Source organism: Dipodomys spectabilis, unplaced genomic scaffold (genome assembly GCF_019054845.1).
Source record: "Dipodomys spectabilis isolate Male_0828 unplaced genomic scaffold, ASM1905484v1 ptg000342l, whole genome shotgun sequence".
Lineage (NCBI taxonomy): Eukaryota > Metazoa > Chordata > Mammalia > Rodentia > Heteromyidae > Dipodomys > Dipodomys spectabilis.
In genome coordinates this window covers 1528473-1552607 of record NW_024871019.1, presented here as the reverse complement: position 1 = coordinate 1552607, position 24135 = coordinate 1528473, and the positions used below count along the sequence as shown (strand labels likewise).

At 44.4% G+C, this 24135-nt stretch overlaps 1 protein-coding gene across 11 annotated transcripts in view; it reads right to left on the bottom strand.

The window, feature by feature from the left end:
- Nmnat3 (nicotinamide nucleotide adenylyltransferase 3) overlaps positions 1-24135 on the bottom strand; it is a 78256-nt gene that overhangs the window by 19285 nt on the left and 34836 nt on the right. For 6 of the 11 annotated variants that reach the window (XM_042665736.1, XM_042665735.1, XM_042665733.1 and 3 more), the window contains 3 exons: positions 16117-16300; positions 13675-13754; positions 7479-8899 (listed from right to left, as the gene is read on the bottom strand). In XM_042665736.1, the coding sequence (XP_042521670.1) occupies positions 8517-8899; positions 13675-13754; positions 16117-16300 (647 nt within the window). In that variant the 3' untranslated portion in view covers positions 7479-8516. Of the gene's footprint in view, positions 1-1825; positions 1852-7478; positions 8900-9953; positions 10040-13674; positions 13755-16116; positions 16301-24135 lie in introns of those variants that run through there. The other 5 variants (XM_042665741.1, XM_042665743.1, XM_042665734.1 and 2 more) reach the window with 4 other exon arrangements.

Sequence of the window (24135 nt, the reverse complement as noted above, 5' to 3'; positions counted from 1 at the left end):
GCCCCATACACCTCAGGAAGGTCTTAAGTTCACAAGTTGGAGGCCAGCCCAGGCTACAAAGGCCCAAGACTCTGTTTTCAATCATCCTAACAGTAACATATAATAATGATACCCTTTTTGTTGCTGACCTTCCTTCCCACTCTACCCTGCTCATTACTTCTGGATTGATGGAGTACAGTGAAATGACCAGGGCTGGGGTTTTAGAAGCAATCTGATTTGGAATCCCAAGGCCACAATTCCCTGTTTGTGTGACTGGCTAAGTCACTTAAGTCTCTGAGCCACTGCCCTTACAGCAGCGTAGTTTTGAGGAGCATAGCACACATGTCCCTCATGTGGGCTGGCCATCTTTTTCCTCCACCATCTGGCTGCCGCAGCCGTCCCTCCGTGATTCCCTTCTTGAGCTCGGGGCTTTGACTTCTCTGCCCTCACAGCTAAGCCATCAGCAAGATCCCTGTCCCAGTTTCATCATGACCTTTCCCCTGAATTCCAGGAGCACTGACCTCTCCCTGTTCTCCCAGTCATGTGGCGTGCACAGCCCGAGGTAGACAGAAGTCTCTCTCCCATGTGTATCCTGGTGCTTGTGTGTGCACCCAGGCATTGTCTGGGTAAAGTGGGAGCTCTCCCCAGCACCTGCCAGCCCACCTGGCCCAGGTCCTGACTGCAGAGGATGGACAAAGGACTGTGGAGGAGGGACCAGCACCAGGGCCCACCGCCACAGCATCACCCTGTTCCCCTGCACTGTGTTCCGGCCACAGCAAGCAGTCCTGGCCCACCACCTCCAATAGCAGAAGCAAGATGAATGCTTGTGGGCACATAATCGGCCAGCCCTTTGTGGTTCTTTAGCACATAGCCCAGGAGTTGGAAGTACCTGTGTTTGCCTTCCTGCCTCACATCTTCCTCCCTTCCATACAGAAGCCTGGTCCAGCCTGCCAGCCATGGGCACAGGGATCAGGGCAGACAAATTCATCAAAGGCCAGTGAGGGCGAGGGGGAAGGGCACCTGCACACTGGTGTTAGGAGGGGAGAAGCGGAAGAGGGAGAAGACGTGGCCACCAGGACAAACTCTATTTTGAGGGAGAGGTGGGAAGGAGGGACGTATGTAGAAGGGGAGGGAAAGGAAGGTGAGAGGGACAGGTAGAGAGAAATTGGTAAGTATGTAGGTACATAGATATGGAGGAGGGGGAGAGATGGAGAGGAGGAGTTATAAAGAGGGAGAGAAGAGCCCAGTACTGGTGGCTCATGCCTTTATCCTAGCTTTTCAGGAGGCTGAGATCTGAGGATCATGGTTCGAAGCCAGCTAGGGTAAAAAAGTCCATGAGACTCTTATCTCCAATGAGCCACCAGAAAAACCAGAAGTGGGGCTGTGGCTCAAAGTGGTAGAGCATTAGCTTTGAGCAAAAAAATGCTCAAGGGACAGTGCCCAGGAACCAGAGTTCAAGTTCCACAACTAACAAAAAAACCCAACCTTCCCCCCACCTTCAAAAAAAAAAAAAAAACAGAGAAGGAAAAGGAGGGAGGAGGAGGAAGAAGAGGGAACAAGGAACTGGGAGGGGGTGGGGGGTAAGGAGGAAAGGAAAGGACAAAGAAGAAGAGAGAACTTCCCAGTTTCTCCTGAAGCTTGTATAGGTCCTATCCTTGGTACCTTGCAATTGCTGACATTCTGGTTAAACTCGATGCTTCACCCCCTTCTTGAGGCTTTTTACTTTAAGGAGTTCCTCCTTGTCTAAGAGAAAAGTCGCCTTTGCCCGAGGTTCCCAGCAAACATCAGGAAGGTTGGCCTACAAACTGCTGCAGTTGCTTGCCACTTCTCTCAGTGACTCATGGGTTCTTGGAATTCTTTATCATGCATTATCTATTGAAAGAAAGACATGGGCTTTGCTTTGACTTGTGTCAAAGATAATGCAGGTGATTCACCAAGAGAGAGCCAGGCATTTGAGTGGTTCTATGACAGGCTGCTTTTAAAAAGGAATTCAACTTAAAAAAAAAAAAAACCCAACACATTTAGTACCCACAATCTGGTAACACATCTATTAGACTAAAAAAAATGCACATACTATTTGACCCAGCAACTCAACTCTTGGGAATCTGTCCCACAAAAGCATCGGCTTAGAACAGTTTATGCAAAAGGATACTTGGTGTAGCATTATTTGTAGCAATAAACAAACTAGGGGAGGAAAAAGAAAAATGTTGCAGATAAGAGCTGCCTATACTAGTCCTCTGAATATGGAATTCCATCTAGTCCTAAGTATAAAAAGGCATTATGTAGGTAAGCACGCTTCCCAGCAGTGTTTTACTCAAAGTTAAACTGGTTTGTTTATCTCAGGCTTCCAAACGCTGTTCAGATATTATCTCATGAAACATTTACGGGGGCCTGAATGAGTCAGGTGCTATGTTGGGGCAAGAGCCAGTGGTTTCATTCATAGCAAGTAACAATGATCAGGAAGGAGAAGGGGGAGTTGGAGAAGGAGAAGGAAGGGGGTGCATGGTAAGAGATACTGGAAAAAACCAAGGGTGGATGGATCAGAGAGAGGGGGGAGAGAGAGAGAGAGAGAGAGGGAGGGAGGGAGGGAGGGAGGGAGGGAGGGTAGGTAGTGTTGTCTATCCAGATCTTACGACTTTACTCTAAAGGACTAGTTAGAGGAAGCTCAGAAAGGATTTAAAAAAAAATGCTTTGATCAAAGTATAATTTAAATTCCACAAAATTTATCCATCTGATGTATTGTCTTTGATAAGCTTCCTCCCCACCCCCCTTCCCAGTACTGGGTCATGAATTCAAGGCCTCGAACTCTCGATTGGCTTTTTTCATTCAAGGCTGGCACTCTACTACTTGAGCCTTCTGACTTTTTGCTGGTTAACTGGAGATCAAAGTCTCATGGACTTTTCTGCCTGGGCTAGTTTCGAACTGTGATCCTCAGATCTCAGCCTCTTGAAGAGCTAGAATTATACATGTGTGAGCCACCAACGGCTGGCTTTAATACATTTTAATTTATACAGATGTGTAACCATCTCTCTGATCTACTTCCAACATTTCCATCACTCTGACTCTCTCTTGCAAATTCTTCTGTGTCCACTTGCAGTCAGACACCCCCCCCCCCCACCCTTTTGCCTCCAGGAAGCCCCCGACTGCTTTCTGCCTGTTTTTTTTTTTCCTAGAAATTTTGTATAAATGGAATCACAGCCTATGTCATCGTCTGTGTTAATGTCTTCTGCCTTAAAGCATGTTTTTGAGCCTCACAGTTATTACTACTGATATCCTTAGTTCTTTTGAAGTTACTGAACACTATTTGCTATTATCTGGACCCCAAATATCCCTGAAAGGGCCATGTGTTGAAGGCAGTCTCCAGCATGTGGCACTATCAGGAAGTAGTGGAATCTTTGGAGGGTAGGGCTAAGCAGAAGGAAGTTAGGTCACTAGAAACATGCCCTAGATGCATTGGGATACTGAGCCCATTTCTCCTTCTTCTTCTTTCTTGGCTTCTGAGCCACCATGAGGTGAGCAGATTCCTCTGCCACAGTTCCCCTCCAGGTGTAAGTCTTTGTCACAGGCCCAAAAGCAATAGGGTCAAGTGACCAGGAAGTGAAATCTCTGAGACAATAAGCCAAAACAAACCCTTTCTCTTTATAAGCTATTCACTATAGTAACGGACTCAGCTATTCACTATAGTAACACACACACAGTAATCTACTCGTGGGAAGTCTGTGTTTGATAATTTGGAAATGTTGAGACCAGAGGATCTTTAGGGCCCCTTCTAGTTCTCACAGTTGGCACCACCATAAACTAACTCTTTTATAAAAATGTTCTCTACTGGCATTTGGACATGTCTGTACACTGTATAACAATGTACCTTGATCAGACTCAACCCTCTCCATCTCAACCAATCTCAACCGGCCTCACTATTCCATTTGCACATGTACATGAAATATTCTGACCATATTCACCTCCCTCACCCTCTCTGTTCACCCTCCCTTTCCCACTAGTACCTACACTCTGATCGGATGTGTTTCACTTTTCTAATATTCTTTTTGTTTTGTTTTGGTCTGTTGTGGGGCTTGAACTCCGGGCCTGGGCATTGTCCCTGGGCCTCTTTATGCTCAAGGCTAGCGCCCTACCACTTGAGCCACAGCACCACCTGTAGTTTTTGAGTGGTTAATTGGAGATAAGAGTCTTACAAGGACTTTGCTTGCCCAGGGTTGGCTTGGAACCATGATCCTTAGATATCAGCTTCCTGAGTAGCTGGGATTACAGGTGTGAGCCAAGGGCACCCAGCTCTAACATTCATTTTTAGTAAAGAGCACGTTAATTGTGTAAAGGAGCTTTCACTGTTATTTCACACATATAGCTGACACACTTTAATCAGATGGGCCTTTCTTCCCCCACCGACTCTTGCATTCCTCAGACCTCTACCCTTATCATTCAACAGCTTCGGGTGAATTTTGTTCTGCTGCCTGAATTCAAATATGCAAAGTATTTCGGTATTGAGGAGCAATCCCTAGTGAAGTTATTTTTTAAAAAACAAAACTAGCATATTCAGAGATATGCACCTAAGTTTATCACTCTAGATTGTTTATTTGTCAAATGTGTGTGTGTTCGTAATACTAGATGGTTGAGCTAAGAAAATAACTTCACAACTAAAATGGAGTGCAGTCTATTCACAGAGCCCTCGGGTGAGAAAAGAAAGGGCAGAGCATTGTCAGCACAGGAAATGTGAGAGCAAGGATAAGGGAATTCATATTCATGTATTAACCCAATTACCAAATGCACCTTGCCAATCCGGAACACTATGGGTTTAAAATGGGATTTCACATCATTTCGTCCCAAGTGACACAGAGTATTATTAATGAAACATTCTTTCCCCAGGCAAGGCTCCGGTGGAGCTCCTCTCAAATGCAATCACAAGAGAGCCTTTATTTAAGGTTGGAAATTCTATTTACCCAAGAGCCCAGATGACTATTCCTCTGCTCTTGCAAAACAAACAAACAACAACACAATAATACCCTGGCAAAGTAGATGCAAAAACTAACTGAAGGGATTGGAAAGAAATGTGAAATCAGGAATGCAGGTCCAGGTGGACCTACTTGCATCAGAAACATAGCCATAACATATTTTTCTCTGCTGCTAAAAAAGAAAAACGGAGGCTACATGTATCAATGAGACAAATGAAACATAGGAATTAAGGTGTGGATGTGGATGTGTACTGGGTTTGAATTCAGGGCCTCTCTCTTGATAAGCTGATGCTCTACCACTTGAGCCATGCCTCCATCCCTGCTTTCTGCTGTTTCTTTAGGAGATCCTTGTAAACTCTCCAGGCTGTCCTCAAACCACAATCCTCCTCCAGATCTCAGCCTCCTGAGTAGCTACCATTATAGGCATGAGCCATTAGCATCCAGCTTGCATGCATACATTTTGAACAGAGTAGGCTTTGTTGTGTGGCTTTACTTTGGGTACAAGAGAACTCCTCAATAAATGTTATTTAAGGAAACGAACCCTGAAGTTCAATAAAAACAAAACTGGTATTAGCACTGAGGATGGATGGATCCTGTGTTTTCACAGGAGAGCTGGGCACTAGTGACTCATGCCCGTAAATCTTAGGTACAGGAGACTAAGATTGGGAGGATCAAGGTTTGAGGCCTGTAGGGGGGGAAAAAACAGTTCAATAGGAAAAGCCGGTGTGATGGTATGTGCCTGTCATCTTAGCTACAGCAGGAAGTACCTGTCCTCCCATTCCCCTCTCCTTCCCCCTGCAGTGCTGGGGTTTGAATTCAGGGCCTTGTACTAGCTAGAGAGGTCCGCTACCACTTCAGCCTTGCTCAACGTCCCTTTCTGCTTTCTTTTTCTGATGAGTCACGTGAGTTGGTTTGTTGGTTGGATGATTTATTTTGTTTTTTTTTCGTCAGGCTTGGATTGTGATCATCCCACTTCTGCCTCCCATGTAGCCGGGATGACATGCACAGCTATTTAGTCTCGCTAACTTTTTGTTCAGGTTGGTCTTGAGCCTTGATCTTTCCATCTCCACTCCTGAGTATGGCTAGGATTACAGGTATGAGACACTGTGCCTGGCTCCTTCCTTTACATTCCCTATTCCACAGTTTGATAATGTTTCACCAGGAATCTGGAAGAAGCTATTCCCTAGGGTGTTGTGTAATTTCTATGTTACACTTGGTTTATTAAAAAATAAACAGAACAGCTGAGCACTGGCAGCTCATGCCTGTAATCCTAGCTACTCAGAAAGCAAAAATCTGAGGATTATAGTTTGAAGCCAGCCTGCACAGGAAAGTCCATGAGACCCTTATCCCCACTTACCAGCAAAAAGCTGTCAGAACTGTGGTTCAGGCGGTAGAGCACCAGCCATGAGCAAAAACAGCTACGGGACATTGATCAGGCCCTAAGTTCAAGCCCCAGTACCAGCATCGCGCGTGAGTACACACACACACACACACACACACACACACACACACACACACAAGCATGCACGTACCTACATGCACATATACACTTGGGATGGGCACTGTTCTAGACCAATGAATCTTATTAAAAAGCTGATTCTGAGTCAGAAATTTTCAGTGGGGCTTGACTTTATTTTAACTAGTCCCCAAGGGGCACAAACACTGCTGGCCTGAGACTACCTGGAGTACTAAATTTCTAGGCACTTGGGATATATAATAGGCAGGCAAAATAAAGATCCTTTGACCTTGGGGAACTTCTCATCTGCCTGGAAGCAAACTGAATTCAAAGAAGGCTGAAGTCAGAGCCCTCAGAGTCTTAGAAAAATCCCAGCTGCAAGAAAGCTTAGGGGGTTAATCTAATCAAAGCCCAATTTAGGGTGTGGAGACACTGCTGGTTACAGTGGGGAAGACAGTTAGTCAAAGTCCCTCTGTTTGCTGTGACAACTTTAGGACAAGGCTATTTGACCCCCATTCCTCTGAGTTACCAGTGTCTTCAGCCACTTCATGGGGAGAGGGGCAGGGCCCCAATCAGGGAAGAAAGTTTGTACAGGAGGGTCCCACTGTCTTGATTTGCTCTGTATCTGTTTAGCGACATACGAGTAAATATGGAATTAGATCCACCCCACCTACCTTTGTTTTTCTGCACTACTAACTGTGAAGCAAGGATGAGCCAGAGTAGAACTACTCAGGAGCAAATTCAGAGGGCTGGCATTCCATCACAACACCACACCAAGTGAAGAGTTACCACCCATTAAATTAGATCAATTGGAGCCTGTTCCTAGTTTGGGAGTGGGATAACAACTCCTGACAGCATCTGAGGGGGCTCCTGGGCTTTGGCTTAGAAAACCATTATGCATGACACACCAAAAAGCAATCCCTTCCTCTACTCACTTCCAGGATCTGGGACACAAACTTTTCCATTCATGCCAGTTGTATTAGAGCAGGAGCAAATTTCCCTGAGGAACTAGAAATGCAAACAGTGGGGGGTACACCAAACATTAATAATGTAACAAAGGCAGGACAGAGAAACTTTAGTACTTTTTGATGTCACTTTATTATTTATCCCTTTACCAATATTCAAACAGGCAGGCAGGCAGCAATAAACCATTGAGAAAGAGAAAGAGAGGAGGGGTTGCAGGGAAGAGTGTACAACAGATATCTGACATCTGGTTTACCTCAGTTCCTTCTGGGAAATCTGGAAGTCAGATGCCCTGGCATTTATAGAGTATAACAATGTTAAAAATGACTTGTATCCAAAGTATTGCTTGATGGTCTGACTTAGAAAGAGGTCTGTTCAAGTTTTATGGAAGGCTAGTATGCAGGCAGACAATGTTTTGATAAGACAGGGTGCAATGAAAGTTTTAAAAAAAAAAAAAGGCTGTCTCCAATTTCTTTACTTTTTCTTTCTTTGTATGCTGGTACTGAAGCTTGAACTTGGGGCCTCACATGGACTTGCTTAGCCTTTTCTGCACAAGGCTGGTGGTTCTACCACTTAAGCTGCACTTTCACTTGTTTTTTTTGGTTTGTTTGTTTGTTTGCTGGTGAATCAGAGATAACTGTCCCTTGGATTCATCTGCCTGGGCTGGCTTCAAACTGGGATCCTCAGATTTCAGCCTCTGGAGTAGGTGTGATTACAGGTGTGAGCTGCTGGTGGTGCCTGACTGGTTGCAAATTTTTGACCCCTCATTTAGGATGATTCCATTTGAAACAAGGATGTTAGCAAGGGTCAGTAGTTAGCATCCTGTCACATCCTGCCAATCTAGACCAGCAGGCTGTACTTGGTCCTTTAAAAAACGTCCTCCAGCAATTCTGACCTGACCCTCAGGGGTCCAGCATTAGAACGATATTCAGCGTGCATCCCATAATTTCCATTTACACAAAATAAGAGGGTCTCCTCTTCCAGTGGCCTAATCCTAAAGACCTGCTAGCTACACGGAGACGGAATTTTATGATGGCAGAAATGTAAAAGCCAAACATCCAAGCAAAACCAAATCCTGAATGGCAGGGTTGTGGGGAAGGGGGTGTGGAGACGTGGCTCAGAGAGGGGTGTGTGTGTATGTGTGTGTGTGTGTCCTAGCTTGTGTTTCCTTTGCTCCGCTGGCTGCTTCTGTCTTTCCAGGAACTGTCCGTGGTGTACAGGCGGTGGTGCTTAATGTAGGCAATGACGGCGTCAGGCAGCAGGTACTTCACACTCTGCCCTTGACTCAGCGCTCGCCGGATGTATGTGGCACTGATCTCATTCTGCACGGGCTCCTGGGCCAGGTAAATATTGTGCTGGTACTGCTGGAGGATGGGCAAGTCTAAGATGTACTCTTTGGGGTCGTGACCCGCCCGGCTCACACACACTAGGCCAAACTTCTCCACAATTTCCCGGATGTGTGCATCCTTCCAGAGGTTGGGGGTATGGAAGGTCTTTAAGATGTCTGCCCCACAGAGGAGTTTCAGTTCAGGCACAGCTGCAAAAACAAGGGTGGATCCCAGCAAAGTTACCAGAGGAGAAGGTGGGGGTGAGGGCGAGGGGTGGAGAATATATCACTGCCAGGAAAGATCATGTGACATTCTGCTGGGAAATCTCACCAATGATTTTCTTGGAATGGGTGTTTGTAACTTAAAATGGGTGTACAGGAATCTGAAGTGATTTCAGGGTGTACAGTTGTAACTAATGATTGAACCAACACAGCTTTTGTTTAGTATCGGTCAAAGTGGCCAAGTATTACAAAAAGAATTTTTTTTCCTCGGTGAAACAGCAGGCATCTGTTTCTGTGGCGTGTGTGTGTGTGTGTGTGTATGTTTGCGCGTGTGTGTATGTGTGTGTGTACTAAGGCAGAGAACTCCAGAGGTGAACACGCTGTCTCCTAAAGTCTACTTCCCGATGGAAGGAAAGGTCTTTAAAGCCCTACAACCAAGTTGTGACCCCTGAACCGTTTACTGCCCTCTGTTGTCCATTTCAGTCTCAGCCCCATTGTTATCAGATAGCAGGTCCTGGCACTTTTATATAAAATCTCCTCGTAAGGACTAATTATAAAAGCTGTATAGATAAACAAGATTTCTAAGACCCCTCCCACCCTGGCCTAACACATTTGTTTCCAATAGAGAAAGCAAAGCTGGAGAACAACTTATCAATGTGGGGATAATTCTTTGTTATTTATTCCAACACAATGCTGATTGCTGATGATAAAAACGTTTGTGTTTATGAGTTGCTTAGCATAACACTATTACTAAGTGCTTTATGTGCAGAATGCCACATGACCCTCAAAATGAGTATATGAAGAAATCACAGTTGTGACACTTTGCACAGAAGGAAACTGAAGCAGAGAGGGAACTGAGGTCTTTAGCTCCTTAGGGAAGACTCCAGGCTTGGGGGGATTGGGAGGTACCAGCAACTGCTAGGGTCTGCCGCCCCCTGCTGGTAGGAATCTGTATGTGCACCATAAATGGAAGCCCTGGCCCAGTGCATACCCTTCTTGGGTGGCCTCACCTGAAGAGCAAAACCAGAAGCATGCTGTCGGACTTCCGCTCTTTCTGGAAGCAGAGCCCAGCTTCAATATATGAAGGCTAGGGCTCCTTGAAGGTTGGTTTCTTTGTTACCACCAAGCCTAGGTAAGGAGAGGGATTCAGAGCTACCATACCTTGGGGAAGAGCTTGGTGTGAACATCAGGGTTCCTCTGTGGTGAACCAGAGGATTATTCAAGATGTGGGAGGAGATAGATTTTGCTGGCTGCAAAATGGACAGTGAGAGGCTGGCAAAGTCATGGGTAGTGGGTCTGAGGTCTGCCTGAGGGTACCTATTGTGTGGGGCTGGAACCACGACTTCTCTGGGCCTCAATTTCGCCCATTCAAAATATAATAGGCACTAGACTCATTCAAATCAACAGATGTGATTACAGGAACACACCTTCCAAGTAACTCTAGCAGCATGAAACCAGTTGAAGAAAGGAACATTCCTTCCTTCCTGCATGCCTGGATTCTTAAATGTTAACAAACTAACTTTAGAGAGTCAGACTTGTTAGAGTCAGGTTCTGCTTCTGCTATTTAGTTAACTCATGTGACCTCAACCTTAAAATGAGGAGGCCAATGATACTGACCTTATAAGGTTATTCTAAAATTGTATTAGAACAGTATTTGGCACATAGAAAGGGCTATATATTTCAACTGCTTTTTATTCACCTATTAATTTGTTTATCTAGCAACCCACTTATCAAATAACCATTCAACATTTATGAATTATCTCTTAAACATATGGACTTTTAAAAGAATTGTATGCACAAAATATTTGATCACTCGCAGTTTTTACTAACTTGGGCTGGTCTCATTATGCAGCATGTACATGTTGATGAATACTGGATTACAGACAGCTCTGAGGTTTTACTCTAATTTCTTTTTTTCCTTACTTTTTATTGTTATTATAAAGGTGATGTATAGAGGGGTTACAAGTACATAAGTCAGGATATGAGTTCATTTCTTTTTGGACAATATCACCATTTCCCATACTCTCTCCTAGTTTTTCCCACCTGTCCCTACCCACAAGTTGCATAGGTCATTTTCAACACAGTGACTAGTGAAAAACACTGCTGCATTCCTCTCTGTGTCCCCCCTTACCCTTCCAAAAGGCAGATACATGAACAAGCAAGACAAAAAGAAAAAATTAACAAAAAATACTGGAGTTCATTTTGGTAAGTATTATTTTTATATAATCAGAGGCACATAGGCATTGTGCCTTTATGTTCCTCTCCTAAGAATATTTTCCTTTGGTCTCACTGTGTGTGAATGACTACAGTCCTGTATAATTTATCATGTCCCAATGTATTTTAGATTTAGCTTCCACATATGAGAGAAAACATGCACCATTTGTCTCTCTGAGCTTGACTTACCTCACTTAACATGATTTGTTCTAGGTCTATCCATTTCCCTGCAAATGGTGTAACAGTATTCTTTCTAATGGCTGTGTAAAATTCCACTGTGTATAGATATCACATTTGTTTTTTTGGATCTGCTCATCTATTGTAGGGCATTTGAGCTATTTTTACAACCTGGTTATTGTGAATAGTACAGCAATGGACTTGGATATGCAAGTGTCTTTATGGTATCCTGGCTGGTAATGTTCTGGGTTGTATGGCTGGATAATAGGGAAGATCCATGTTGAGGTTTTTTTGTTTTGTTTTGTTTTGGTCTGGTCATGGGGCCTGAACTCTGGGCCTGGGCACTGTCCCTCAGCTCTTCAGCTCAAGGGGAGTGCTCTACCACTTGAGCCACAGTACCACTTCTCGCTTTTTTCTTTTTGCTTATGTGGAATCGAACCCAGGGCCTCATGCAGGCAAGGCAAGCGCTCTACCACTGAGCCACCTTCCCAACCCTATGTTGAGTTTTTTGAGGAACCTCCAGACTGCTGTCCAGGATGATTATATCAGTTTACATTCCCACCAACAGTGCAAGAAGGGGTTCCTTTCTCCCCACGTCCCTGCCAACATTTGTTGTTATTCGAATTCATGATATTGGCCAATTTAACTGGAGTGAGATGAAATTTCAGAGTTGTCTTAATTTTCATTTCTTTTATGGCCAGGGATGTTACTCTAATTTCTTATTTACCCAACCTCTGTAGTACAGCAGGAGACTAGGGTCTGATCTGTCGAACAATTAGGTCTTCACACGGCTGGGGGGGGGGGGGGATAGTTAGGTGATAGACATTTAATTCCAGGTCTCCTAGGAGCCCAGAATACACCCCTGCTATTCCCCTAGGTCAGAGAATAGAGAAGACACCCCTGTTTTTTCCCAGTGGGTTTTGTGAAGACAGTTCCAAAGATCAGCTTCAATGTTAGGTGCTATTTGATTCACTAACAATGGCACAAAGGAATACCCGTTCACTCTGGGATTCTCCTGGAGAAGACAAGAGCCTGGATGTCCTCTGTTCCCCAACTCTAACACATCTGCCAGGCAGGTGGTGCCTGCCACTCCACAGAGCAAATCTATGTAGGTCTCACGCCCACCTCGTCCAAGACCCTAGCTCTGAGCCATCCCATCTTCAAGCCTCACAAAGGCAATTGCAAAGCTCTTCACAGGGTCACTGTCAAGTTCTCAGATGGGTCACTCTGTTCGAGTCTAGAACATGTAACGCCAAACAGGGAGGCAACATGACAGGTGCTAACGATGACACAGTGACAGAAACAGGATGCTTGTGGCAGCTGGGCCAGTGTGGCCTTTGAGTTGCTCTGGCTTTGGAACTGGAAATTTCCACAGAGTACGAGGAAAGTACTATGAGGCACTGTCATCTCTGGATGTTTGTCTGTGTCCTCAGTGAATGATGCTGAAGAGCCCTGGATATGGATTTTTTTTTTTTAGATCTGCAGGTACCCTGAAAGCCCCCTAGAGGGCTATGGGCCTGTTTCTTCCAACTGTAAGTGGAGACAGTAAAGTCTATGGTACTGTGGGGATTGTACTGTGTACTGTCTGCCTGGAACCACGTTTGAACACAGCTACTAATGGGGGTGCTGCCCACAGCCTTTATCCACTGCACACACACTCAGAAGCTGGGGAACATCTAGGTCTATACAGGATACCAGAAATGAGGGTGGGAATAGGCATCAGATAGGCAGCACCTAAACTAACCGTTCAGAGTTACATGGACAGAGATCAAGCATCTGCTTTTTTTTTTTTTTTAAATGAAAATGGGATTCTTGAGCAGGAGTTGTACTCAGCCCTGAAGGTCAAGGGCAGGCAAGGCCATCTCACACAGTCACACCCAAGCAGCCCCAGAACACAGTAAGCCCCGTGGCTCTGAGTTAGACCACACAAGGCTGTGAATATCAGAAGCCTCAGGTAAGGCCAACTGCTGGTGGCAAGGAGTGTTGAGACTAGTGTGTAATTTGCAACAACACACAGCACTGGACAATGCAGCAAGGCTAAGACTTTAACACTACCACCACCAAAGACCTTAACACCACTTACCAGCTTATCCTTAAATGACCCTGCTGATAATCCATAGTAATCCGTGTCACAAGCACATGTCACACGGGGTAGGCAAACCCCTCTGGGCAGCAAATCCCAAATGGGCACAGCAGTGGTATGGTGGGTGGCTCTAAGCTGAACTTTGAACCTTGGGAGGGTCACCTCAACCAGATGGGCCTCAGAGTCCTTGTGTATCCTGAGGCTGGGCCCCAGCCATCAGCAGCCATGACTGCATTAGTTCTCACAGGATCCAACACCACCCCTCTGTAGACAAGGGGGCAGCACCTACCTGCAGGGGCTGTTGGTGTCTTGCCAGCGTTCTGGGCTTCCATCGGGGGTGAAGATCTGAGCAGTTCCTGGTGATGATGCCTGTGGTATAAACACATGGTATTAACACACGGTATAAATACACGGTATAAACACACAACAGATGCTGGAGGGGATGTGGACAGAAGGGAACCTTACTTCATTGTTGGTGGGAATGTAAACTTGTTCAACCACTTTGGAAAGCAGTATGGAGGTTCCTCAAAAGACTTCACATAGAGCTCCCCTATGACCCAGCAATCCCACTTTTGGGCATTTTCCCAAATGTTTACAAACAAGACCACACTAAAGCTACCAGCACAACTATGTTTATTGAAGCATTATTTACCATAGCTAAGATATGGAACCAACCCAGATGCCCCTCAGTAGATGAATGGATCAAGAAAATGTGGTATATATACACAATGGAATTCTATGCCTCCATCAGAAAGAATGACATTGCCCCATTTGTTAGGAAATGGAAAAACTTGGAAAAAATTATATTAAGTGAATTATGCCAGGCCCAAAGAAACATAGGTCCCATGGTTTCCCTTATTTGCAATATCTAGTATATGTTTGAGTCAAGCAGGAAAGGTCAGATAATGTGATGTTAGGAAAATGAACCCTTAGATATGTATTTAAATGTCTTTTTCTTTCATGCATTTGTTTCTAACGCATTTATAAGATTATCTCTTTGTTGCTTTGTATGTCCCTCCCCCACAGTATAACCCCTGCTTTCACTATATTTGATGTCAGTATAACTTGTGGAGGAGATGGGGAAAAACAAGTTGTTTAAGGATACAGGTGGACCTGTTGCAACAATGAGAAGTACAAGTTGTCATGTCAAAAATGAGTTTTACAACGTTGGTGCGGGAGGTGGGGGGGGGCGGGGGGGGCGGGGGGGGGGGAGGCTGGGAAGGGATGTGAAGGGTAAACAAAGGAGGAGGCTGCAATGCTTGATAAGAAATGTATGCATTACCCTGCCCTTGTAATTGTAACCCCTTTGTACAGTATGTTCACACAAAAAAAATTAAATTAAAAAAAAAATAAACACACGGGATTGAGTGTGCTGTGCTCCAGGCCCCAAAGCCACCTACCCCCCTCCTCCTGCCAACAGGCTCTCAGAGCTTAAGCTTCAGCCTACTCCTTCACTCATTCTGCAAATACTCAAGAGCCTCCTGCCTGCCAGGCATCATGCCAGGTACTGGGACAGAAAGTAGATGCCACCTGGGTCCTTACAGAGACCTAGTGAACACTGTTGATTGTTATGTGTGGCTGGTGAAAGCTGCCAAGTTAGCTTCGTTCTATTCTTTCTATAATTTCTCAATGAATCATATGAGTTGTGTTGAGCAGGAGTTAAGGATAGGCTACTACAGACAGACAGACAGACAGACAGACAGACAGACAGACAGACAGACAGACAGACCTAAGTTCAAAGTACACATTTTAATTTAGCTAGCAGGGATGGCCATAGCTTTTGTGAAAGGAACTATATACATTAAGCACTTGTACAGTATAGGCCATACCTAACTCCAAATAAACTAAACTGGATTAAAAATGCAGTGATATGCATGGGCTCATGCCTATAACCCTAGCGACTCAGGAGGCTGAGATCTAAGGCTCGTAGGTTTGAAGCCAGGCTGGGCAAGAAAGGCCATGAGATCCTTATCTCCAATTAACCACCTAAAAATACAGAAGGGAAGCTGTGGCTCAAAGTGTCTAGAATGCTTGCTTTAAGCAAAAAAGTTCAAGGACAAAAGAAAACCTCAGAGGATAGTACCCAGGTGCTGAGTTCAAGCCCCATGACTGACAAAAAAAAATCAATAAAATGGCCAGGCACAGGCAGGTCACTCCTATAATACTGGGGATGTAGAGACTGAAAGGATTGTAGTTCAAGGTCAGCTCAGACAAAAAGTTTATAAGCCAACCCCTCCAATAGCTGTACCAATAGCTGGGTACAGTGACAAATGTCTGTCATCCCAGAGACAGCAGGATGCCTAAATGGCCTAAGTAGAGGATTTTAGTCCAAGCTGGCCAAGGCAAAAGATCAAGACCTGAGAAGAAAGGGCTCAAGTAGTGGAGGAGCCTATTTGAATTCAAACCCCACCAATGCTGGAAAAACAAAACGCAAGAGGATGATGGAAAAGAGCCAGAGCCTGGCTCCCCCAGTGATTGGCTGTGGACCCTGGGCAATGACTTCAGGTGAGTGTGGATGGTTCTGAGACCCTTCCACTCCAGCCTCGGGTAGGAGAGGGAAGGAATTCATTCCCAGCAAGTGCTCAAAGCACTTCCCATATGACTGTCTAATTCTATCACCCATGTGGCACGGGCAGCCTTTTAAGCAATTTATCTTCCTCGAATCATGAGATGCCTGCAGCTCCTTCCCTCATCACACACAGGGGGTCACTGCACAGCCTTTCCTGCTTACCTCAGCACCTTCACCGTCTCCATCCACTGCGCCTGATCACTCTCCCAGGAGTCCACGCGGATCCAGTCGGACGTCTGCAGGGCCAGCCGGGCCATGGCCACTCGGTGATGGGAAGCCACCAGGTCTTTCTTTCTGTAGTGGTCACTGACAGGTGAGATGATGCCCTGGATCACCTGGTATATCCCTAGGCAGAGGAGAGCAGTGATGACAAACACTTGGCACTAAAAATCTCTGATTTGTCTTGGGTGGGGAACAGGCCCTGGCATTGTCTCCCAGGTGGTCCAAAGGCTGGGGAGAAATTGCAACCTCAGTGACTTCATGCTTTACCACAGTCTTCTATAATCCAGAGCAGCCCTTCTGCAGGAAGGAAGGCTGCAGAGCAATGAGGACAGAATATGTTGGAGATAAGTTACAACGTACTGTGTGTGGGGTAAATCATCTATTAAGTCATAGCCCGGAGTCGGTGGCTCACGCCTGTAATCCTAGCTACTCAAAAGGCTGAGGTCTGAGGATCAGATGGGTTCAAAGGCAGCCTGGGCAGATAAGAGCCTCCAGGCAGCCTGGAGACTCTTATCTCCAATTAACCACCAGAAAACTGGAAGTGAAGCTGGGGCTCAAAGTGGCAGAGTGCTAGCTTTGAGTAAAAGAGCTCAAGGATAGCACCCAGGCCCTGAGTTCAAGCCCCATGACCAAAGCCTTGGCTCCAATGGATTCTTTTTGAACCCAGATCCTCCTGCATATAATGTAAGCACCCTACCACTTGAGCCACTCCCACCCCCAGCCCTTTTGCTTGTTTCTTTTGCTTTTGAGACAATACCTTACTACACTTGCCAGAGCTAGTCTATAACTTGTGCTATTTCCTGCCTCTATCTTCCCAAGTAGCTGGGATGACAGGTACACACCCCCACAACCAGCTCCAAAGAGGATCTGAAGGCTGAAAGATGAGGGGATGGGAATTAGGAAGAACCAGGCTTGGTGGGTGATGAAATATATGTCCTGGAGGGATGAGCTGTCAATGGAGGGGAAGTGTATTCAAGGAACAGACCCAGGCTGAGCTGGTTTGCAGTGAAATCTTCCCTGCGGACCTTGTGAACCTATGGGGAATTCAGCTGATGAGAGATACACTAAAAATCAGGACACTGTGCAGGGGGACCCCAGATGGTATTAACTATACTACTATAAGAGACGTTTCCTAGCCAGGCGCTGGTGGCTCACGCCTGTAATCCTATCTATTCAGGAGGCTGAGATCTGAGGATCTGAGGTTCAAAGGCAGTCTGGGCAGGAAAGTCCGTGAGACTCTGATCTCCAATGAGCCACCAGAAAACCGGAAGTGGCGTGGTGGCTCAAGTGATAGAGTGCTAATCTTGAGCTGAAGAGCTGAGGGACAATGCCCAGATCCAGTGTTCAAACCCTACAATGGACAAAAAAAGAAAAAATAAATAAAAGAGAGGCGTTTCCTGCTACCTCTAGTTTTAGGGCTTCCTTCACATGTGATTACTGCATTTTATCAAATGCTTTTTTTTTGGGGGGGGAGGTCTATACCTCTTGAAATAATTGTGATTTTTTTTTCCTCTTCTTTGGTCAGTTAATATAGTGGATTGCACTGATTAATTTTCCAATCTTCAACCAACATTGTATTCCTGAGATTAAATCCCACTAGGAAGAGATACCTTATCTTTTTTATGTATGGATGGGTCTACTCTGCTAGTTCTTTATAGGAAGGGAGACAGGTCTATAACTCTCTTTCCTCTTTCCATCCTAATCAGGTTTTGGTATCAAGGTTATACCGGCCTTACGGAGTTTACTGGCCAGGGGAGCTTTCTGAATTCCAAGCCGACAAAACTAAGTTTTTCTTCCATGTTTGGGAGAACTCATCAGTGAGATCTTTGGAGTCTGGAGCATTATTTGTACAAAAAAAAGAGTTTAGACTGCTGGTATAAGATGGCATGGATTTTTAAAAATTTCTTCAGTATACTTTGTGGCAACTTACACCTGTCTAGGTTTTTGTCCAGCACCCAAAAGATTTAAGATTTCCTGACCAATGACTCTTCATGAAGGGCACACTAAGGTATTTTACATCTGAATCATGTGCAGTGAAAGCTGAGTCATTCCTAAAGTTGTGTGTCTCCTTTCTCTTTCTTCTTGCAGTGTTGTTAGGGCATAGCTGTTTTATTAGTCTTTTCAAATAAGTCTTTTATTAGTTTTTTCAAAGAATAAACATATTGACTTTCTCTTTTTTTTTTTTTTTTTTTGGTCGGCCGTGGGGCTTGAACTCTGGGCCTGGGCGCTGTCTTTCAGCTCTTCAGCTCAAGGCCAGCGCTCTACCACTTGAGCTACAGCACCACTTCCCATATTGACTTTCTCTAGTGTATGCTTGTTTTCTGTTTTACCAAGTTTTAAAAATCTTTTTAAAACTTGGTATTCTTTTCCTGTCTTTTTTCCCCCTACCTTCTTGTGACATCTGCTCAGCTAATGAATGAATGTGCTATCTGTGATTAGCCTTATTTACTAACTGGAAGATAGAAGATCTTCGACATATTTTCTATCCTTGTTAATCTGGGTTGTTCTGGGTGTTCTTCCTGGAGACTGCTTCAAGGCATGGTAGACACCAGCTGAGGACTAGAGGTGATGCTCAGCTTCTAACCTGTAGAACCGGGGCTCCTAGAACTCACTTCGGAGGTACCACTTGTAAAGGTGAAAGCTTTCATTTGTATGAGCCAGGATGTGGAAGGGGAAAATGGTTAAGTTCTTTTAAAAATCACAAAGCAAGCTGGACACCAAGAGCTCACACTTATAATCCTAGCTACTGAAGAGGCTGAGATCTGAGGATCATGGTTCAAAGTCAGACTGGGTAGGAAAGTCCATGAGACTCTTCTATCTAATTAACCATGCAAAAAAAAATACAACCAACCAACCAAACAAACAAAAAACCAAGAAGTGCAGCTATGGCTCAAGTGATAGAGCACCAGCCTTGAGAAAGCTAAGGGATAACACTCAGGCACGGAGTTCAAGCCCCAGTACTGGAATCAAATAACAAAAAAGAAAAGAGAAAGAAAAAAGAAAGGAAGGAAGGAAAGAAGAAAGAAAGAAAGGGAGAGATAAAGCAAAGAAGAAGAAAAAAAGCTGAAAGTAAAGCCCAAGAACTCAGAGTACAGAGTTTTACTCAAATACAGAGGCAATCAGAAGAGGAGTTGTAAAGATAGAAATGAAAAGCCATTTGTGGACTGAGGGTAGAGGAGGTATCTTCAGCAGCAGAGGTAGAAAAGAGGCTGGAAGAAAGACGTCTGGTTCAGAAAACTGACACTAGCTAAGGCCTACTCCCCCTGCATTCTGTTACCCTTCATCGGTCGATAAGCCTGGGTGGTGCTGAAGTCAGAAGGCCATAGTTAAGGAGCCCACTCGGCTCCTGTTTTGCCTCCCTCTTGGAATTCTGGGAGGAGAGCATCTCACCTTGCAGCAAACAGTCTCGGGTAGATGAATAAAGAGAGGAAGGGGGCGGGTGGAGAATTGGGTCATAACGTTCAATATGTATCCTGTGAAACTATGAAAACTGAGGGAAGGGGTGGGAAGGGATGGGGAGACTGATGAAAGGGGTGATACTGATCAGGATGCATTGTACTCATAAACTGAGTGCTGAATGATAATCCCTTTATACATATAGTTAAAGATAATAAAAATACAATTTAAAAAACACCCCCTTGCTCAGCTTCTGCAAAGCCTGCATCTGTGAAAACTCCCAAGGCTCCGTGGATGTAGTTTTATGGACAGGGACCCAGTCAGGTTGTTCTGCTGGGCATCTCCGGTCCCCAGGTGTCACTTAGGATGGCTGAGCTCATCCTGACAGCACAGTTTTGCACACTGAGAAATCAATGTTTGTGTGTGTGTGTTAGCATCCAGGGGGAAATCAGTGTGTGTGTGTGTGTGTGTGTGTGTGTGTGTGTGTGTGTGTGTGTGTGTGTGTGTGTGTGTGTGTGTGTGTGTTTAATAGCATCCAGGGGGAAAGAGTCAGTGTGTGTGTGTGTGTGTGTGTGTGTGTGTGTGTGTGTGTGTGTTTAATAGCATCCAGGGGGAAAGAGTCAATAAAAATAACAATTTGAACTAAAACTTCTGCTTGCCCTCTAAATGTCCATGAGTATGAGCCCTTTCCCTTCCTTTCTGCTCTTGGTCGAAATCCCAGTGGTGCCTTTTAGGTGAGCCATCTCTCCCTCCATCCTCCATCACATGTGGACAGTTCTCTTACAACCCTTTGTGGCCAGGCTCAGCACTTGTATGATAATGATCTGCCTGCCCTCATCTTTCCCAAGAGACTCAGAGTTCCTGAAGGGCATGAACTTGAACTTGTCTTTTCTTTCTAGGAAGCGGGCACTGCACACCAGTTAATCCGAAGCGATACCATCTGTACCCTGGGGTTATCAAAACAATACCTGGCTGTGATTTTAACATGACAGCGAGCATTCCTTGTTTATTTCTTCCTTTTCTCTGGAAACTAGCAAGGTAGCATTAAGAAAATAATGATGAAATCACAGCAACAACAGGGGTAGTTTAGCTCTGGGGGCATTCATCTCTTGCTGTTTACTTGCCTTACTATATTTATTACATATATTCCCTATAGTGCATTGTGACTGTTACATAGGAAACCTCATGCTTGGGCTGGTTTATTTTGAAGCTAGGTTACCTTACTGAACTTGTTAGTTCCATATAGTTTTTTGAAGGCTTCTGGGTTTTCTAGGGATACGGTAACTTCACCTGAGAATAATGAAAACTCAGTTTTAATTCCTTGTTTGTAGCAATAAGTGAACTATGATATAACGAGGGACAACTATCTAACCCTGCTATTTCTGAAGTGTGAAGCCATTACCCATCATGCTGGGGAGAGATCCTTATAGTTCGAATTTAGTAAGAGAGTTAGAAAAATTCCTGGGTAGACACTGGATTTTATTGGATGACTTAAGTATGTATTGAGATGATGATTTAGGGTTCATAAAAAATATATGTCATCTTAGTAATATGAGATATTAATAGGTATCTTTATAGTATATTGTCCTTGAATACCTGGGATAAATGCTACTTGGTATTGCTGAATTAGTCTTTTATTAGCAATTTTATAACTGACGACTTTATATGGGTGTTTTGCATACACAATTATACAGTTAAACACTAGCTGTAATACCACAAAAATCCTATCCAATTTTCTCTGTGCTGGAAAATGGCTGTAGTAGATTGAATTATTGGTCCCAATCCCTCACACTGCCATTACAGCTTAACACAAGGGTAGATATATTTCCCCACCCCTTGACTTTAGATTTGGCCATGAGACTTGCTCTGACCAATAGAATATTAGCAGATGGAATGTAAACAGAGGCATAGAACTTGCTTGTTCGGTGGAGCTTGCAATCCTGCACCTGTGCCACATCCTCTGAGAAGAATATTCCAGGTGGCCGCCACCCCTCCCATTTCCCATTTTTTCCTAGATCCTGGAACAGGTGGGGAGGAATGTATTTGTCCCAGCTAACTCATGGATCTGTGGCCAACTGCTTATTCTAGCATGCCCCGGTATTTGATGTTTCGGATGCAGCTGATATCTTATATAGAAATAACAAACAAACAAAAAAGGTATATGGAAACATCCACATACTTCACATCTTCAACACCTACCTGGTTAGAATTAGATAGCTCATGAAGAGTTTAAGTTCAAGGCATGTCTCAGGTACTCAACACTGGATGCTGCCTCTACTTCTGAGCCCAGTGGGCTCAGTAGAGGAGAGAGCTGGGGCAGGATGTCTTTTCCAAACATGACCACAACATCATGTCCCAGCCCCAGGCTTCTGGAGAATCTGGGTTCTCCCCCATGAGACTCCTTTACCCAATAGTAGAAGTGACAAGTAACTTCTATCTTGGGGATTCTGGAGTACTTAGCTTTAGAATACAGGCACCATACTATGAAATCCAAAGCTAGCCTATGCAGAGAGACCCCAGAGGGTCTGTATTATGGTCTAGATAACCAGCCCAGCCGCCAGATGTGAATGAAGAAATCTCCAGCTGAGCTCTGTCTCTAGCCATCCATAGTCAAGCATCCTCATGATACTCTGTCCAGTTTCCTGACCTACTACCAAAACACTCAATTTATACCACCAAGATTGGGGAGGTTCAATATGCACTAAGTCCTAGTTACAGTATAGTAAACAGGAACACAGATTCTAATAGGACACCCAAAATGAAGGGTTAGGATTTGAACCTGGGTCTGTCTATGCTTTTCCTACTCTACTGTCCTGATGAGAGGCTGGGAAGTTTGGGGAGGTGGTAGCTAAGCCAGTAAGGGACAAAGAGGACATAAGACAACCCTACCTTTCTGTGAGTGACCTGGCTTTAAAACAGATCCCTCCAGGGCAGGATAGAGAAACAAGCTCCTTGTGAACTGACCTGAAAAATACAACCATCTCCCTCTGCAAGACTGGAGTTCAATCAAATGTTACTGCTGCTTAAAATTCCAGCTGCCTTTCAAACCACAAAGCCACAAAGACATTAATGGCAATTCCAAAAAATGTAAAAACTTCATTATTTTCTGAGAGAACCCCTTGGCACATTTATCAGCATTTTATTAAGAATTACTATACATATTTAAAACAAAACCACATGTATCAGAATGACTGAGAAAAACATCAGGGAATTCTCTGCTACAATGGCCCAGGAGAGAATAGATTCTATCCAGATTTAGACAGACTTAGTTCCAGGACTTCTGCTGGGAGAAGCTGAGAGTCCTCATGGGTGATAGTACAGGCACAGCCAGAGCCCCTGTTCATTTCTGCATTGCTTTGTTCACTTGCTTTTTTTTCTCTTTGACTGTGCTGGCTGAAAAGCACATTGGAAACAAGGCCTTGAAAGGCAGAAATCTATGAGAGATGAGGAGCAACTGTAACCAGTGTCGGGAATGGAATAAGCAGGAAAGAAAACTGGGGGATAGTAGAAGAGAAAGGGAGAGACAGAGAGAGGGAGAGGAAGAGATGAAGAAAAGGCCAGGATCTCAACCAAATGGTATGTATGCTTTCAAAAAGATACTATTGTGATTAAACTGACCCTCCAAGGTTAAGCCTGGAAAGCATGAGGTTAGAAAGGCTTTAGAACCATCTGGGCAACCTTGCTATAATTTCCTCATCCAATTCTAAGCATATTTAACACATTTTTTTTGTTTGTTTGTTAGTTTCTTCAGCCAGAGAGCTCTTAGCCTGTGCAGCCTGAATAGCTGTGAGACCTCCTATTTACTGTTCCATTCCGTGTTCTGCTCTGCAGCAAATACCCATCACTTTTGAAGGCCACCACATGCCCAGATTGCAGAAACCTAGGGTAGACAGAAAAGCAGATTTTGGAATCCTGCTGCCCCTAAGTAGAGTTTTGGCCTTTGGAACCACAGTGAGCCACTGGAAGTGTGATTACCCACTCTTCCTCTTCAGCCCTCAGTCCTTGCTGTTCTTCTGTCTGCCCTCGATTTCCTTTGCTTCTGTCTGTGTCGTGTCTTTCTTTCAGTCAACACAACTGGTCCTACTCATTACACAGCTCCCTCTGCTCTCCAGAATTTTTTAGGTGCTGGGCTTTGTCAGTATGAGGTTTCTCTTTATTTTCAAAATATCTCGCTTTCTTTGTGTGCAACTTTGTAAAGGCTTGGCCAAGTAAACAACAGAGCAGCAATATTTTATGGAAAGTTCCCTTCTGGGTCTGAAAGACTTTCTGGTTCCCTCCCTTTAATTGTATTGAAAGGACAATTTTTTAAAATCTTCAGAACAACTGAAGCTTGATGACTTCCTGATTCTGCACTAATATCTTTGCACATTTTTTGATACATTTTCAATTTACCTTCATGGTAATTTACACTCAAGGAAACTGTCCAAGATCTGCCAGGGGATTCAATAAAAAAGGTCATGGAGTTAAATGCTGTGGTGAAACACTGGGCTTAATTTTATGGATGAAATTTAAACTGCTTAGCTACCTTCTTTTGCATTATTCGTGTTAAGACTAATGATTATT